At 40.5% G+C, this 15,238-nt stretch overlaps 1 protein-coding gene across 3 annotated transcripts in view; it reads left to right on the forward strand.

Annotated features, from left to right (window-relative positions):
* trio (trio Rho guanine nucleotide exchange factor) overlaps window positions 1–15,238 on the forward strand; it is a 146,997-nt gene that overhangs the window by 95,122 nt on the left and 36,637 nt on the right. For all 3 annotated transcript variants that reach the window (XM_090172527.1, XM_090172529.1, XM_090172528.1), the window contains exon 31: window positions 13,483–13,840. In XM_090172527.1, the coding sequence (XP_090028653.1) occupies window positions 13,483–13,840 (358 nt within the window). The remainder of the gene's footprint in view (window positions 1–13,482; window positions 13,841–15,238) is intronic.

Consider the following 15,238-nt stretch of genomic DNA (forward strand, 5'->3'; position numbering starts at 1 on the left):
TTGCCCTTTAAAAAATAGTTATCCGGAGCTCAAGTTCTGCCCCCCTCGTGAACAATCACGAAATGACGTCCCTGCCAGCTAGGAGCAACAAACACACAAACACAGCACCCCACACAAGGAGAACGCAACCCGTCAGAAGTCGTGCATTTCCTTATGTACATTTTTCATTGGTTAGATGCTTTAGCGCCTGCTGCCGTTGGAAGGGGAAAATTTGTAAATTGCCTCCCCCCCCGCCCGTAAAACGTTCAGCGTAAAGGCTCGTCCAATGAAATTTGTACACAACCCTGCGTTAGCGTGTTCAAAGGCTAGATGTGTTCTCCTCGTGTTTGTTGCTCCTAGCTGCCACCAAAGAGCAGCAAACAAAGCACCCCACCCAAGGAGAGCGCAACCCCGTTGTAAATCGTGCATTTTTTATCCATTGGCTAGACGCTTCAGCGCCTGCTGCCGTCGGAAGGGGAAAATTTGTAAATTGTCTCCCCCCCCCCCTTTCCGTAAAACGTTCAGCGTAAAGGCTCGTCCAATGAAATTTGTACGCAGCCCTGCGTTCTCCTTGTGTTTGTTGCACCTAGCTCCGACGTAAATGTTAAAATAACCGTGCATAGGAATAGATACTAGAAAATAAATTATTTTCCTGATGTAATAGTTTGTGAAATTCGCGATATGATGTTTGGAGGCATTTTGAAAAATCCGCCGGAGCCTGCGAAGGAACATGTTGCAAGAGATTAACGTTAACAGTATGTAGGCAGATAAATACTTATTTCGAGGTAAATATATCATCCACTTCTGGTACCACGGATTTGTTAGAAGAAACCGTCTAGCGTGGACGATAACTTTTCGAAGTGAGAAAATCTTTCTGAGCGCTGATTGGACGACCGGCCCTTTCCCAATAACGGCCGGCGCTGGTCAGTTCCTAACCTTCCCCTTTGATGACCTTCTTATCTCGTATATCGAGACTTTCGATCAGATCCGCTCCTCTAGCGCCAGAAAGCCAATATAATTTTACCTTATCCGCGGACCTTTTATGGCGAGTACTTCAGTGAAGGGTTTCCTAGTACTCGCGAGCGAGGTGTTAAGACCGGCTTCTAATCGAGAATGCTATCAAGATAACGCGCGATCGATCGCGTACGAGGTTAACCGCGTAAGAGGCCAAATTCTAATATATTATCGCGTCATTAGAAGACGAGAAATATTTAGTGGAAAATGGATAATTTGGTAGAAAGCCTGTGTTACATTCGCTAGAATCGTAGAGAGCTTTAGCGCTGGTTTTTACCTCTCCGAGGGGACTTTGTATACCCTAGGAGGGGTTATACAACCACCGTGTCTGTCTGTCAGGCCTGCGAACGCGTTCCACTTTTTCGGGGCAAAGGGTAATCACTGCGTACCCAGTTTCTTAGAATCAGGGAAAAGGTTTTTCCAAAAGCGCCCTCTTTTTGTCATTGAGTGTGGTATAATTTTTTAATCGGCCGGGATTCGAACCCGAGCCCTCTTGCACGACAGGTGAGCGTTCTACCGCAGAACCACGGATACAGTTACGCTGAAAATTAAAAACTCTTCCGAGGAGAGGTATATTTTGGCTTGCCAACTTGTATGAAGTCTAATACACCGCGAAATTGTGCTGAAAAGGATGTGAATTTGGGCGTTCATTTCTGGGTTTAATAATTTTGGGTACGTATAGGTCTTTTAAATCTACGTAGTTTAAATTACTTTTGTACAATTTTGTTTATTTGATGTCACCGAAATTCATCAATTTGTAGGAAATATGAAGCTTTCGTGGTAGTATTAGCCTAGCTGATTATTATTAATGGTCATTTGATATCTACGAAGCCATGTGAAACTTTTATTGGTGGTCCGACATTTTTCATTGATAATTTTAGCAAATCAAGTATTATTTGCTTTATTAGATGACCGAGTAATTGGAGTGTGACATCACAGGATGTCACCGAAGCTTTTTCCTGCAGAATAAAAATGTTGACCCAAAATGGCAGCAAGTGGTACGCTCTATGGAGAAATTGTTATAGGAAATGCGCGCGGCTAGTTTAAGCGAATCGTGTCTGTTGGGCATTAAAGCCCAATTTTTTCTGTTTATTTCTTATATTGACCACGGTTTTTTCCAGGGTATCTATGTTTAGTAATAAATCAAATTGGGTTTTCAAAAGGACAAAAAAAATCCCGATCTTTGACGTATAAAATTGGCCTGATACCGCAAATGACAGGTGGACGTGAAAAATTGTTCATCCACTCCGCGATTTCGATTGAACTGTCAGTTTTTTTTGTTGAAGAAACTTAATTTAGAAAACTCTCGATCTGTTCTTCTCGAAACTATAGCATCTCCGGCGTTCGATCCGCGAAAACCCTTTCATTTCCGGCCATTGTACGCCGAGACCAACTCTTCTCTAAAGAAAGTTGTATTTGTCCTAGAACCCGTGAAATAGAGTTTGTGGTTTTCTTTATAGGGCGACTTCTCTTTCGCCTTTGTCTATAATTGCTCGACAAGGCTTCCTTTTTATAACACAGTCGCTTGTTTTCGTATATATATATATATGTCTTTGCTATACCCGCGTATTGAAACTGGCTAATGTATTTTTTGAAACGCGACACTCCGCGGGGCCGCGACGTATACGTTAGTTTCCTTCTTTACAATAGTTAGTGTTGTATTTGCGTAGGGTTTTACGGGGCGACGGTAGTACTGGGACACTTCCCCCCTCCCCCCATTCGTCTTTCTTAACCAATAGAAAATATCCCGAAATTACCAATACGTCATCATTCTTTCTAATCAGTGGCAATTTTCGTATAGTTTTCTTGAAGAAAGTGAATTGTCCGCTACTTTGCCAGTCGCTTTCCTCGAAACTGCACACGAGCTCCCCTCGATTTGGAGAGTATCGGTGCACCCCTTTTATCTACATCTACTTTGGAACACGTGCTAGATGTTTTGAGAAGCGGAGCCGGCCGCAAGTGGGTCGGGACTCTTGTCGTCGACCAAACACACGCGCCTGCCTGACGAATACAACCGAAAAAGAAATATTCTTTCACGTATTAAAAAAACTGTTTGGGGCCAACGCGAAAGTAGCAATTTTTTTTCGCGCCTATAATGTCTGGGATGGTTTATATTATCCAAAGGCTGCTGAGGAATAAAAACTTTAGCGAAGTATAATTTCACTCGTGTTTGAAGATTTTAACGACGATGGTCTCGTGGAATGTTTGTGGTGAAATTGTCGAAACAGAATTCTTAGTTATTTCCTAGTAACGGATTTCGAGGTCGGCGATAGCGTTCAATTTCGTTCAATTCCTTCTCAAACGCGTCACCGGCTTCGTTAAACGATTGAAAGAAGTTGAAGACATTCTTCCAAACGTCAACGATATTACGAATGATCGCGAAGAAAATGATTTAAATTTCCACAATCGATAAGCCACGATCAATTCTTCGGATGACCTTGTAATAGCCGCGCTTTGTCGATCGTTATTTTGTTGAACCCGTAAAGTTTTGAGGCGGAAGAAAAAGCAAACCCATTCAAAGACGCGCGTTTACTGAAGAAATATTGGATGGAAAACGGAGATTCTTTCCTTTTATACGGCCAAAGGGAACCATCAACTCTGTTCCTGAGGACTCCGGCTTCCCTTCCGACGAAGGGAAGGAAGACTTACTTCGGCATCCGTGTCTCTTTTTGATTACTCCCCAAATCCCCGAGGTATATCCTAATGTTTCTCTTCGCGAACGACCGTTTGGCTCGATTTTTCTCCAAGCAGACCCCATCGACTGAATACGCCGTTTGAACGTCTCAATACGCTGGTGAGTCAAGTTTGACTCTTTATTTCGAAAGTTTCAAATTTATTAGTGAGCGAATGCGCGGCGTGTTAATTCTCCTATCAATTCATTTGGGGCTACTTCAAATTTTAATTGAAATTGGCACTGCAGTGTACTCGGAGACTTACGCTCGGAGGCCATTCCCTTTACGGACATTGCGCGGCCGGTAATGTTCCTAATGCTTGAAACGCTTCGTGGACAATTAAAATTATTTTTGCATTCCTCAATTTGATGAAACAAATTAATCAGAAGCGAAACTGGTTTGGGCTTACGTCTCGCTAACATTTAGCCGATCTCACCGCGTCGGTTGCTAAGAATATACTAGAGATTTCACCGTGCTACTGTAATTTCCGGCTATAGCGAACGACACCAACGTCATCTCTAGATTCGTTGCCGAACAGCGATTTAGCAGAGGACAGTATCTAGAGTCCGGAGAGCTTTACTAATTAATTGTTTGGAAAATAAACCACGTTCATACGTACCCTCGGAAACGTTTTGCCTCGTTTCGATCTCGCTGCGGTTCGTAGCGTTTGGAAATCTGTTCACACGTTCGATTTCCAGCGAGTTTTGAAGAAAATTGGGCACGCGTAGTATAGCCACGTAATTAGGAGTTCGTCCGCTCACGCAGTTGAGTCACGTTTTAAAACCATCTAATTAAAAACGAATTAAATATTTTGTATTTAAATTTAATATTTAGGTGGGGTGGCTGAGTGGTTAGCACTTTAGCCTCGCAGCAAGAGGAGCCGGGTTCGATCCCAGCTAGTGGCACTGGGTGAAAATCCGGAACCACTCCTTCTGCGTAGAGTTTGTAAGTTCTCTCCCCACTGGTTAAAGGGGTTTTCCACCGAGATCTTCGGTTTCCCCTTCCCATAAAAGCTTGCTGAGGTTAACGGTAATAGTTAGTGTAGGGAGCTGTTGGCTCGCGTGGCATGAAAGGCTTGCCACCACCCTCCTACGCATTGTAACCCGGCCACCTATTACTTGATCACGCACAAGCAACATTGCTTATGTGGTCGAAGGTGGTGCCTTGGGTATTAGCTCCATTTAAATAAAAAAAAACGAATCGCTGCCAAACTGGTCGACGAAGCGATCTGAAACGCTGGGACGCGCAACGGTCACTGTTCACACGACGGGATACAAACGTTGCGGGAGCGCTCGCGTCGTTTCAGAGGGTATAGGTGTGAACGCGGCTATAATCTAGGGATGGCGCTAAGTTTAGCCGCTGCCGCGCTCTGGCCGCCATGAGAGAGTGGGATCGGCGTATATGTCGTAAATTTAATTGTAGATAATAAAACAAAAGCGACGTTTATGGGTTCAGTCAATTTTCTTATCGCGAGCGAAACGCGTTTAACGAAGGTCGCTCTAAGCTTTTAAGCCCAAAATTGAAGTTCTCCATTTCCGTCTATAAATTTAACTCGGAATTTGTAAGGCTTTTCGCCGCTTTTTGAGTGTATTCGGCGATAATTAAGTTGTTTTCATTTTCCTTGGCGCGCTCCCTTCGAGGCGGCACTATTAATATATTTTTCTGTCGCTTCCGTTCTCTGGGACACTATTCATTAGGCCGGGGCTATCCCGTTCCCGGGGTGGCGAGAATCGCACCTGGGAATAAAGACGCCTCCACCTAGGGAGGCGCTGACCCGCGGAAGGAGCTTAAAGCTTCTTCCGCGGAAACTGCTAATTGAAGTTTCGCGCCGGCCTATGTTATACCTGGCCCCGATAATCAATTAGAGCGTACTCTTCGATCGGAGGTCCCGCCATTCATAGAGCTCTTCTTGTCGCGAGTAAACAAAAGTTAAAATTGAGTTAATTAGTTTAGCGAGAGCAATTAGTGCTCGGAAAATAAGCGTCGTAATTTGCCAAAATGTACGAACAACGCCCGGAGACCGCGGTACGCCGCGACTAAATGATGACGGTGCGTCGCCGTAATTGTTGTCTTTCCACATAAACTGATATCCACGAGGCGCGGTGCTAATGATCTAGATTTATGTCGAATGCTCGAATTTACTGCAGCGCCTATTCACACGAACCACCATTTTTGGTGAAACAATGTTGGACAAGCGCGGGTCGCGAACTGAGTTGGTCCGTACGAATGGAGAAAACATTTTCCACAACGTGTTAAGCTTGTTTTCCACTAGCGCGCGTCATAATGTTATTTTCTTTACGCGCGTAAAAACGTTTGAACGTTTCAAAGCTGAGAAACGCGTCGTTGCACGCGCCTGTGGAAAACAAGCATTAAGGCCCATTTTCATGCTCGCTGGTAGCGGATAAAAATCGTCAAAATTCGCATCCGCCACTCGCAAGCGTGAAAATTAATCTAAAATATCTGTTTGAAACAGATCGACGCGGAAAGTGAAAAAGTGTGTAGCGGAAGCGGATTTTGTCGATTTTTACCCGCTACCAGCGAGCATGAAAATGGGGCTTTAGCCTTGGTTTCCACTAGCGCGAGCAACGTCACTTAACTTTGGGACGTACAAACGTTTTGACGCGCGGTAGTGGAAACCAAGCATTACTCAACTTTCGGGCGTATTAACGTTTTAACGTGCGTAAAGAAAAATGCAGTATGACGCGCGCTAGTGGAAAACAATCATAAAGCTTGTTTTCCACTGTCGCGCGCAACGACGCGTTTCTTAGCTTTGAAACGTTCAAACGTTTTTACGCGCGTAAACAAAATAACATTATGACGTGCGCTAGTGGAAAACAAGCTTTTCACGTTGTGGAAAATGCTTGGCATACACTACTGCGCGTCAAAACGTTCATACGCCCGAGAGTTGAGTGACGACACGCCACGCCACGCTACGCTCGCTAGTGGAAACCAAGGCTTAAGCACTCCAAAACGTTTCTTGGCCAAGATTGGAAAAAAAAATTATAATCGATGCTTAAAAAGCCTATATTTAAATCTAATAATTTTAACGCGCGTACCTTTGATGGAATAAATGTAAATCGACATATTTGATAGTATTCGCGGTATTTTTGTAGTAAATAAACCGTGAAATATCGCAAACTTTGTGTAACGCGTGAACGCGGTATTTTTGTAGTAAATAAACCGTGAAATATCGCAAACTTTGTGTAACGCGTGAACGAAAATTCAACGCGCGTTTTAGGAACTAGAGTTGTAAGTTCGTATTCGCCAATAATGTTGGTGTTGGCTCGTGTAAATAAGCCTCTACTTACTAATTTAACGAGAGACACGTGTATAATAGCTAAGTCCATTGATTTGTTTATCAAAGAAAAACATTGACTTTATTTGATGAAGTCGGGTTTGCTCAACTTCTGGAAATGTTTTGGAAATAATTTCCTTTTAATCTTTATGCTAATCCTGGAAGGGGCAAACATCGAGGTCTCTTTTTTGAAGTCATTAGCAACAGCCTGGTAATACCCTTTCTTTTGGAAGGAAAAACTCTCGCCCTTAAGACTTAACTTTTTCCTGATGGCCTAAGTTCGATGTTATTGGATTGTACTTTGTCGGCTTTTTTTGAGGGGAAAAGACGAAGGTTCTAATGGCGCATCAACCAACGGTTTCTTTTGCCCCAAGAACTTCAATTCGAAATTCGTTAAATACGCTTATTTTGACGTTTATCAATTCACCCGGGACGTGGCTAATCATATCTGAATATTTTAATACTATGGAGAAGCATTTCTGTCAAGCTGTCAACTTGTTTTCTCGACTTTTTCTTCGACTGCTTTCCAAAAGCCCAAATGGTGAGGCCACTAGAAAGCACTTTCTCGAATTCAATTTAACCATTCCTTTTTTTCTCTCGGAAATATTAGTCCTTTAAACGAATAAAAAATTCTTCGGAAAAAATAAACTAGGATATATCCAAAAAATTTCAATACTTTGCTATAAGCAAATGACCGTGCTCGCAATTACGATGCTCTCCACTTTCTCTAAAATTGTATTAGTAAACCGGGCATATAGTCGACTTGATAATAAATTTCAAGTATAGACTTTTTTGTTTCATATTTCGCAATATTGATCGTAATCTCAACGTAAAATGCGGGGCAGGAATTACGGGCTGCGTAGCTTTGTATGTCGGTGCCGCTGGAAGGTAAATCGTTGTAATCCCAATCCCTTTTCTTAGATAAGAAAACCCATTACGATAGAAGCGTAAACCTTCGGGCTATATTATTAGCCTGGCCTATAGAATAGTTTCAGTTCGTAGCTTTGGCTATGGCCGCCTTTTTGTGCGGAATTGTTTCTCTATGGGAAAAAGCATAGGTGACGTCGTGTCACGTGATACTGAAATCACTGTATAGTGTGTATTCTTGTGACGTATTAGTCTAAGCCACGCCTTATACGAATGACGTTTGATGACGATGAACGACCGAATTTTTTTATGGCGAGTTGTACCGGTGGCCATTTTGTCTAACACAATTTTGGAAGTTTAGCTGTGTTTCTAAGCCTTGGCAGATAACTGGTGAAAATGTCTATGTGCAATACAAGGTTGTGGTAATAGAAATATTTTTCGCATATAGAGATATTTCACGTCGTCTGCTTTCCCTAGCTTTGGCAGTGTAATGGTCGCCATTTTGAGCGGGTTTCTCAATACGAAAAAGCATTGGTGACGTAGACCCCTATACAAGTGAAATATCTCTATACCTATTAAGTTTATCACTCCCAGAAATGCCTTCGGCATATCCAGCACAAAATGTATCCTTCTCGTTATTTAAATTCATTTTAACATTAATATCACCACGATTAGCGACTAGGAGATATCACAGACAATTTGGCCGCCCGACGTTTTTTAAAACCGTTCCGATCCGAGATGGCGGTTTGGTCTTTACGCGGGAAATTCGAAATTGGGACTAAGCCCCGCCTCGTGAATACACACTATTCCTCGCGCAAATAAAGGTGGCGGCGGCCCTGTTACGCGGCTAACTTGGCAGAAAGGGTCGAAGCTGGCCTTTCCTCCCTGTTGGTGCTAGTGAGACGCGGCGGTCGATAAAATGCGGGTGTTTGGCTTATTTTCATCTTTTTGTTTTTCTTCTCAACCTATCATATATTTCCCCAAAAATAGAGAAAAAGGAACCCAGAAAGAGGAGATGAATACGATAAAATCTCGTTTCATTTTCCGACGACATTTGTCGCATTTCAATTATCGTTTTTTGATTATTTCGTAAAAGAGAAGACTGTTTTGGGAATTTATAGAAATGAAATAAGATATAAATCAGGGTTGGTTGCTTTAATCCAAGTGGTTTTTTTATTTTATTACGATTTAGACAAAAGTATTCCCAATTATTTGTACATTTTCTTACCAAAACAGGGCACTAAACACAGTCTAAACTAAAACTAAACTTTCATAGTGATACTTTGGTCTCTAGTTGTTTATTGGTATAGTAATGTTTTTAAACTAGGCATATAATTTTGGTACTTTTAAAAGAAAATTTTTATTTAAAGGCCTAGGTTTTCTTCTGCCTGTCACCCTTTAAATTTACTTTCCTTCCAAACAAATACCCTGGTGGTAGGCCAACAGAACACGTTGGCCTAACACCAGGGTATTTGTTTGGAAGGAAAGTAAATTTAAAGGGTGACAGGCAGAAGAAAACCTAGGCCTTTAAATAAAATTTTAGTTAATAGAGAAAATGTATGCGCAGATAAAAAAATATAAGTTAAAAATAGTTTAAATGTAATAAAATCAGTGTTTTGAAAAAATCTTGTTTTTTTGTTTTTTTTCAACCCGGTAATAAATGTCACTCGATTTTTCCCTTTTTTTTTAGAAATTTTGTGTATTAAATTAATATTATTATTAAACACGATGATGCCCCTCGAAGTTTAAAGAGACATTTACCGAAACTGGCGAATTTTAATAAACAACTTTGGCTCTTATGAACCACTTTCACGGTTTTTTTATTCAAATGTTCAACACAATATTAAACTATTACTTACACCAAGAATGTATTTATTTATACCTAGGGAGAATGTCTATGTCGAGACGGTTTTTAGCCTTTCTCTCAATCCACCCGTTGGTCCCCCCAGTACGCTCCTCCGCTTTAAATAAAACGAATAGTCCCGGTATTTCATTGGCTGCTTAAAATTTACGTCACCTAACGCGATGGAAATCAAACGCGAGACGGGGGAAAGGCGTTCAACGTGCCCGGCGATTGTCGCAGCATAATCATTCTTCCTAAATATAAATAAATACATTCTTGCTTACACTAAGAAAAGTAAACATTTCGTAGTCTATGCTTAAAGACTTCATAGTTTTTCGGTTTATTCTGTCTTTCACTGGAAGTTGGCTCGCTGTAAGACATATGTGCTATTAGTCCAAGAGCCCATGACAAAATAAGCATGTGATAAGGTACACGATGGGTCAAAGTATTTTTTAATTAGGTTAGTGATTTGTAACAAAGAACTGTTTGTCTTACGGGTCAAAGTGGGGGCTTTCCGGAAATACGAACCACGTGACGTCACTTCCGGTGACCTTGAAAATTTATATGACCTGATATTGGTATCATTCGATTGGTCTCAACGCGCTCTTACCAAATATCGCAAAATTAACCTTCAAATCTGAACCAAACGGCGTATAAGACTAAAAAAGTAATTTTATCTTATACATGTAAATTTGGGAGGGGCTCGAAATTAGTTTTTCCCGATTAATCGGTTCGCGTCTAAAATACCGATTTTACCCGATTATAAAAAAAAACCTTTTGATACCGATTTTACCCGATTTTTTTCCGATTATTTAAAAAAAATTCTTAAAGTCCTGGTAGGTGGCGCCACTAACCTTGACCATTTGAAGTTCAAACTTCAGTTGCGGCATGGAGAAATGGCGGTGGAGAGGAAGAGACGCCGTTTTCGTAGATCGAGAATTTTTTTAATCGGTAACATTAGTATTGGACCATTGATAATGAATTGTAAAATCGGAATCGGTAAAAAATCGGGAAAATCGGTATCGGTACCGATTTGCCATATCGGTAAAAAAATCGGTATCGGTATCGGAATCGGTTAAATTACGATATCGGCCAACCCTAGCCATTACGAAGCCCGATACTCTCTCGCCCGCTAAATAGATAAAACCTTGACGAAAATTACATTTTCTTTTCGCGCGGTACCGAAGCGAAATAAATGGACTTTGGCCGCTTGGGATTTTGCCTAGTTTTCCTCGTTTTAGTCCATATTGAGGCGCGCCTGAAAAAGGCTTCTCCTCGTGTCCTTCCTAATGTCTCTGAAATCTGCTCTGAAAGAACTTTGTATGGTTAATTAATGTGATCGCCGCCTTCGGTAAAAAGTGGATAATAATAATAATAATAATAATCAACTAGGCTAATACCCAAGGCACCACCTTAGGCCTAAGTCATCATGCGACTTTTGAAGCCCTTAATTCAGGTGGCCGGGTTACAATGCGTAGGAGGGTGGTGGCAAGCCCTGCATGCCACGCGATCGAGCCAACAGCTCCCTACACTAACTATTACCGTTAACCTCAACAAGTTTTTATGGAAGGGGAAACCGAAGAGCTCGGGGGAAAACCCCTTAAACCAGTGAGGAGAGAACTTGCAAACTCAACGCAGAAGGAGTTGTTCCGAGTTTTCACCCAGTGCCACAAGCTGGGATCGAACCCGGCTCCTCTTGCTGCGAGGCGAAAGTGCTAACCACTCCGCCACCCCACGTATCTGTAAATTCGATTTTTTTTTACTTCGGGGTAAACGAACAATCAAGCTAAATTGAGTTCCCACTTGAAAGCTAATTTAGCAAATATTTTATAAGAATAATATTGTTTTATCTAATTCATAAATTTATAACACTGAATAGTGATGTAAGTCGGGTAAATACCCAGTGGTTAGGGTATTTTGAAATAGGTATTTACCCCATGCACGGGTTAATACCCAAAATTAGAGTTTTTATGATTAGGGCGTTAGTTAGTATCGGTTCGAGGGGTAGATCACTTCCTTGATTAACGACGCACCCCTCAAACGATTAAATCCAATTTAATCGTGATTAAATCTGATTAAAACATTAGTATGATTAAATCGTACTTTAGTTTTGATTTAATGATAAATTCTCGATTCGACCGATTAAATTGATTAAATCTAATTAAAATGATTTAATCTGTTTAAATGATTAAATCCTGATTAAAATTAGATCATGATTAGAATGATTAAATCTCGTTTAAATCGTGATTAGATTGATTAAATCGTGATTAGATTTTCTAATCTTGATTACCCTGATTTAATCATTCTACTATGATTAAGACGCACCCAAAATGGAAGTGGCCTTGTCATCCTCCTTGTCTACATCTTTTGCTTTGTTTGGGCTTATTGGGTACGGCAATTTGGGCTAAAGAAATCTTTTAAAAGCGGTTTTATTTTAGTTCTTAATTTTTTATGTCCACTAGTTTATCGAAATGATGATGAAAAAGGGTCTAGCCTGGGAATTATTCAAAGATAAAAATAAAGGTGTTGTATTTAAATATTGCTGTAAGGAGTACAAACATTCTAATGTCGACTAAACGACAAAGCGTATCAGAAAATGTCTTAATGGCCCAGATCAGGAATCCATACCTCTACTTGGAATGCTTATCGCGGCAGATTTTGGTCTCGATGTAGCTGACGGTTTTTTTGACGTCACTATGTTAACTTAACAAACAACAACGTGAGAGGGGAGCGCGCGCAGAGGGGATTTTTTTATCTCGTAGGCGGGGCCAAAGCCGTCAGAGTAGTCTTATCAAACGAGATACGGCAGGATAAGCATTCCAAGTAGTGGTATGGATTCCTGCCCAGATGAAATGAATAAAATCCTTAATAGGGACTGGGCAGTGCTACGTCATAGTTTTTTTTTATCAATAGTTTTTATCGTGGGGAGAAAAATATGACCACAATGGCGGCCATGGTCAAAGCCAAGTCTCTATTGCTCATGTTACTGTTAGTCTTAAGCCTAGTAATAAAATAGTCATGATGAGGAGTCTGAGGAGATAGATATTAGAGAGCCAGGGCCAGCAGAGGCTAAATTTTCAAGTGATAGTGAAGAAAATGAACAAATAATATTTAATAGTTATCTCATATGTTATTGTTACTATGTAAAATTTGTTAAAAAAAAGTAAAAAACAATAAATAAAACAACTTAATATGAGCATAATTTGATGTGTTTGTGGGTTTTTCAATTACCGTACTTTTAATTGAATAAATTAAAAAATATTTAACAAAGAAATTAATGGTGTTTATTAACACCTGGGTATTTATGCATGTTGGGTATTTACCCGGGTAAGTATCTAAGGTATTTACCCTGCGTTATAAAACACTGAAACGTATAATTTTTAATATTTTATAATCTGATAGCGTAAGGATAGAACGTACAAATAAATGTTTAAACTGAAACGTATTTAATTTTGAAAAACCTGCTATTGAAATCTTTGTTTAGAGGCACAAAAATAGTCTCGTATATATTTATTTTGCTTGGGAAGCGTGACTATGTTAAGATGGCACTAACATTAGGTCGCAGTGTTTTGGCTTGCCACCCCACTCAATAATAATAACCCTTTTTTAACCGTCGATCAATTTGGCTCTGTTAATAGAAACAAATTTTATTTTTAATTTAAACGAATTTCCTTACACGAAACAGAATTGTTGAGAAATGTAATACGTCGACACCTTCGAGTTCTAGTAGAAAAATCAATTTTCGGTGTAGACTGTAAAACGTCAAACGGGAATTTTAGTGTTTTCTAACTCCGGAATTTGTTTGATTGCAGGCTAGCGTGGAAGTGACGTTGGTCGTTGAGGACTTCTCTCCGTCTTCAGCTGCCACGCCAATATGCGGCTCGTCGTCGCCCATTTGGTCCCAATTCCCGCAACTTCACGTCCGAGTAGGTCAACAAGTGGATGTCCTTGAAGTGGTGACGGGTGCCGGTGGCACCGATTGGTGCCTGGTTAGAATCCAGGGACACGCTTCCGCCGACGACGTCCTCCTCCCTCAACAGCAATATTCTCATGGAGTGTCGCAAGGGTCGAACAACTCGAACCTTCCGATCGAGGGGCTCGTGCCCTTGGCGTGCCTGAAGCCCACTCCCGGAATGAGAAGTTCCTCGTCCAAGGGATCCATGGATGAAGGTCAGTTGAATTGCATTTTACGTTGCGAAGACAGTCCAGCACGATCTGTATAGTTTGTGGTATAAATTGTATTCAACGTAACGAGTTTCGATAGTCACGACATCGGGGGCCTCAAATCAAAGACCAGTATCCCCGACGTCGTAAGGGGCGCTACGCTCCTTTTCCCTCCAATATTGCGACCCCGCAATCTCGCAGTTATTGATTGTTTATTCGAAATGGCAAGTGCTCGCGGTGGGAGGACGGTAGTAATGTTTCTATACTACCGCCATCTACAGAAATAGGATTTATCCAATCGTTTTATTTCATTTCATTTATTACCTACCTAAAATAATATATAATTATTGAGATATAAAGGTATTTAAACAGATAATAGTATCTAATTGTATTTCGTAATTCGGCTATTCAAATTTATATACCAACGAGATGGCACCACCGTCGACGCGAATCGATAGAAAGTTGCTGCGCTAAGGATCTCGTTACCATGGTTTCGGGTTTCCTTTTCCTCTCGCGAATTCCTGCCTTTTATCGAACTATTTCGGTAAATAATCAGTTTTTTAAACTCAGTGTATGCAAAATTTTTATTATCTGTTAAGAATTTAGAATGTCAAGCTCTCGCGTTTGTTTAATACTCGAATTTATTTGACTTTCCAAAAATATAACATAATATTAGAACTGGGATGCTCAGGTTTCAAATTCTAAACATCGCCATTTTGAAGGTCGATATCAGTATTTTTTCTAGATTGCCCAAGATATTATAGTTTATTTTATATTAAAAAATTTAGTATATTTTAGAGAGTTCCATTTCCCAGCTTATTTTTCTTTTTGGTAGGCCGTTTATCTTCCTAAGTTTTCCTTTCAAGATTCCATATTTATTTTATCCTTATTCCAGTGTGTTTAGTTAAAAGTTGAAATTTTATGTTCAAATTACCAAACCAGTCATATTTCGAAATTATTACGTAATGGGATCCGTATCGGTATATTGAATTTAGTAGTTCCTGTACAAGGTCATTTCTCTTAAACAGGTTTGCCAAGGAACCTGGAATTCCTGGAAAAGTCGAGGAATTTGAATAAGGGTCTAAAACTCAGGGAATTTAATTTCGGTTTGCAAATATTAAACCTTTACTAAAATTAAGGGTTAACTAATACAAAATTTTGCCACAAAATAAGTCGGGGTAAATCTCCGGAAATAGTCAGGGAATTTGAATGTGAAAAAACTGTGGCAACCCTGTTAAATGATCTAACAATACCACCATACCAGTGACGGCGATCCCGTGGGGGCTCTGGCGCTCGAGCCCACACCTGGAAGAACAAACGAGGGCAGAGCCCCCACAGAAATAAAATTGAGGAGAAATAGCAATCAGGGAAACATTAACAATTTATTTGTATCCGAATTCAGTC

The sequence above is a fragment of the Leiobunum rupestre genome, chromosome 4 (assembly GCF_980474605.1).
Source record: "Leiobunum rupestre chromosome 4, qqLeiRupe1.1.hap1, whole genome shotgun sequence".
In the NCBI taxonomy this organism is placed as follows: domain Eukaryota; kingdom Metazoa; phylum Arthropoda; class Arachnida; order Opiliones; family Sclerosomatidae; genus Leiobunum; species Leiobunum rupestre.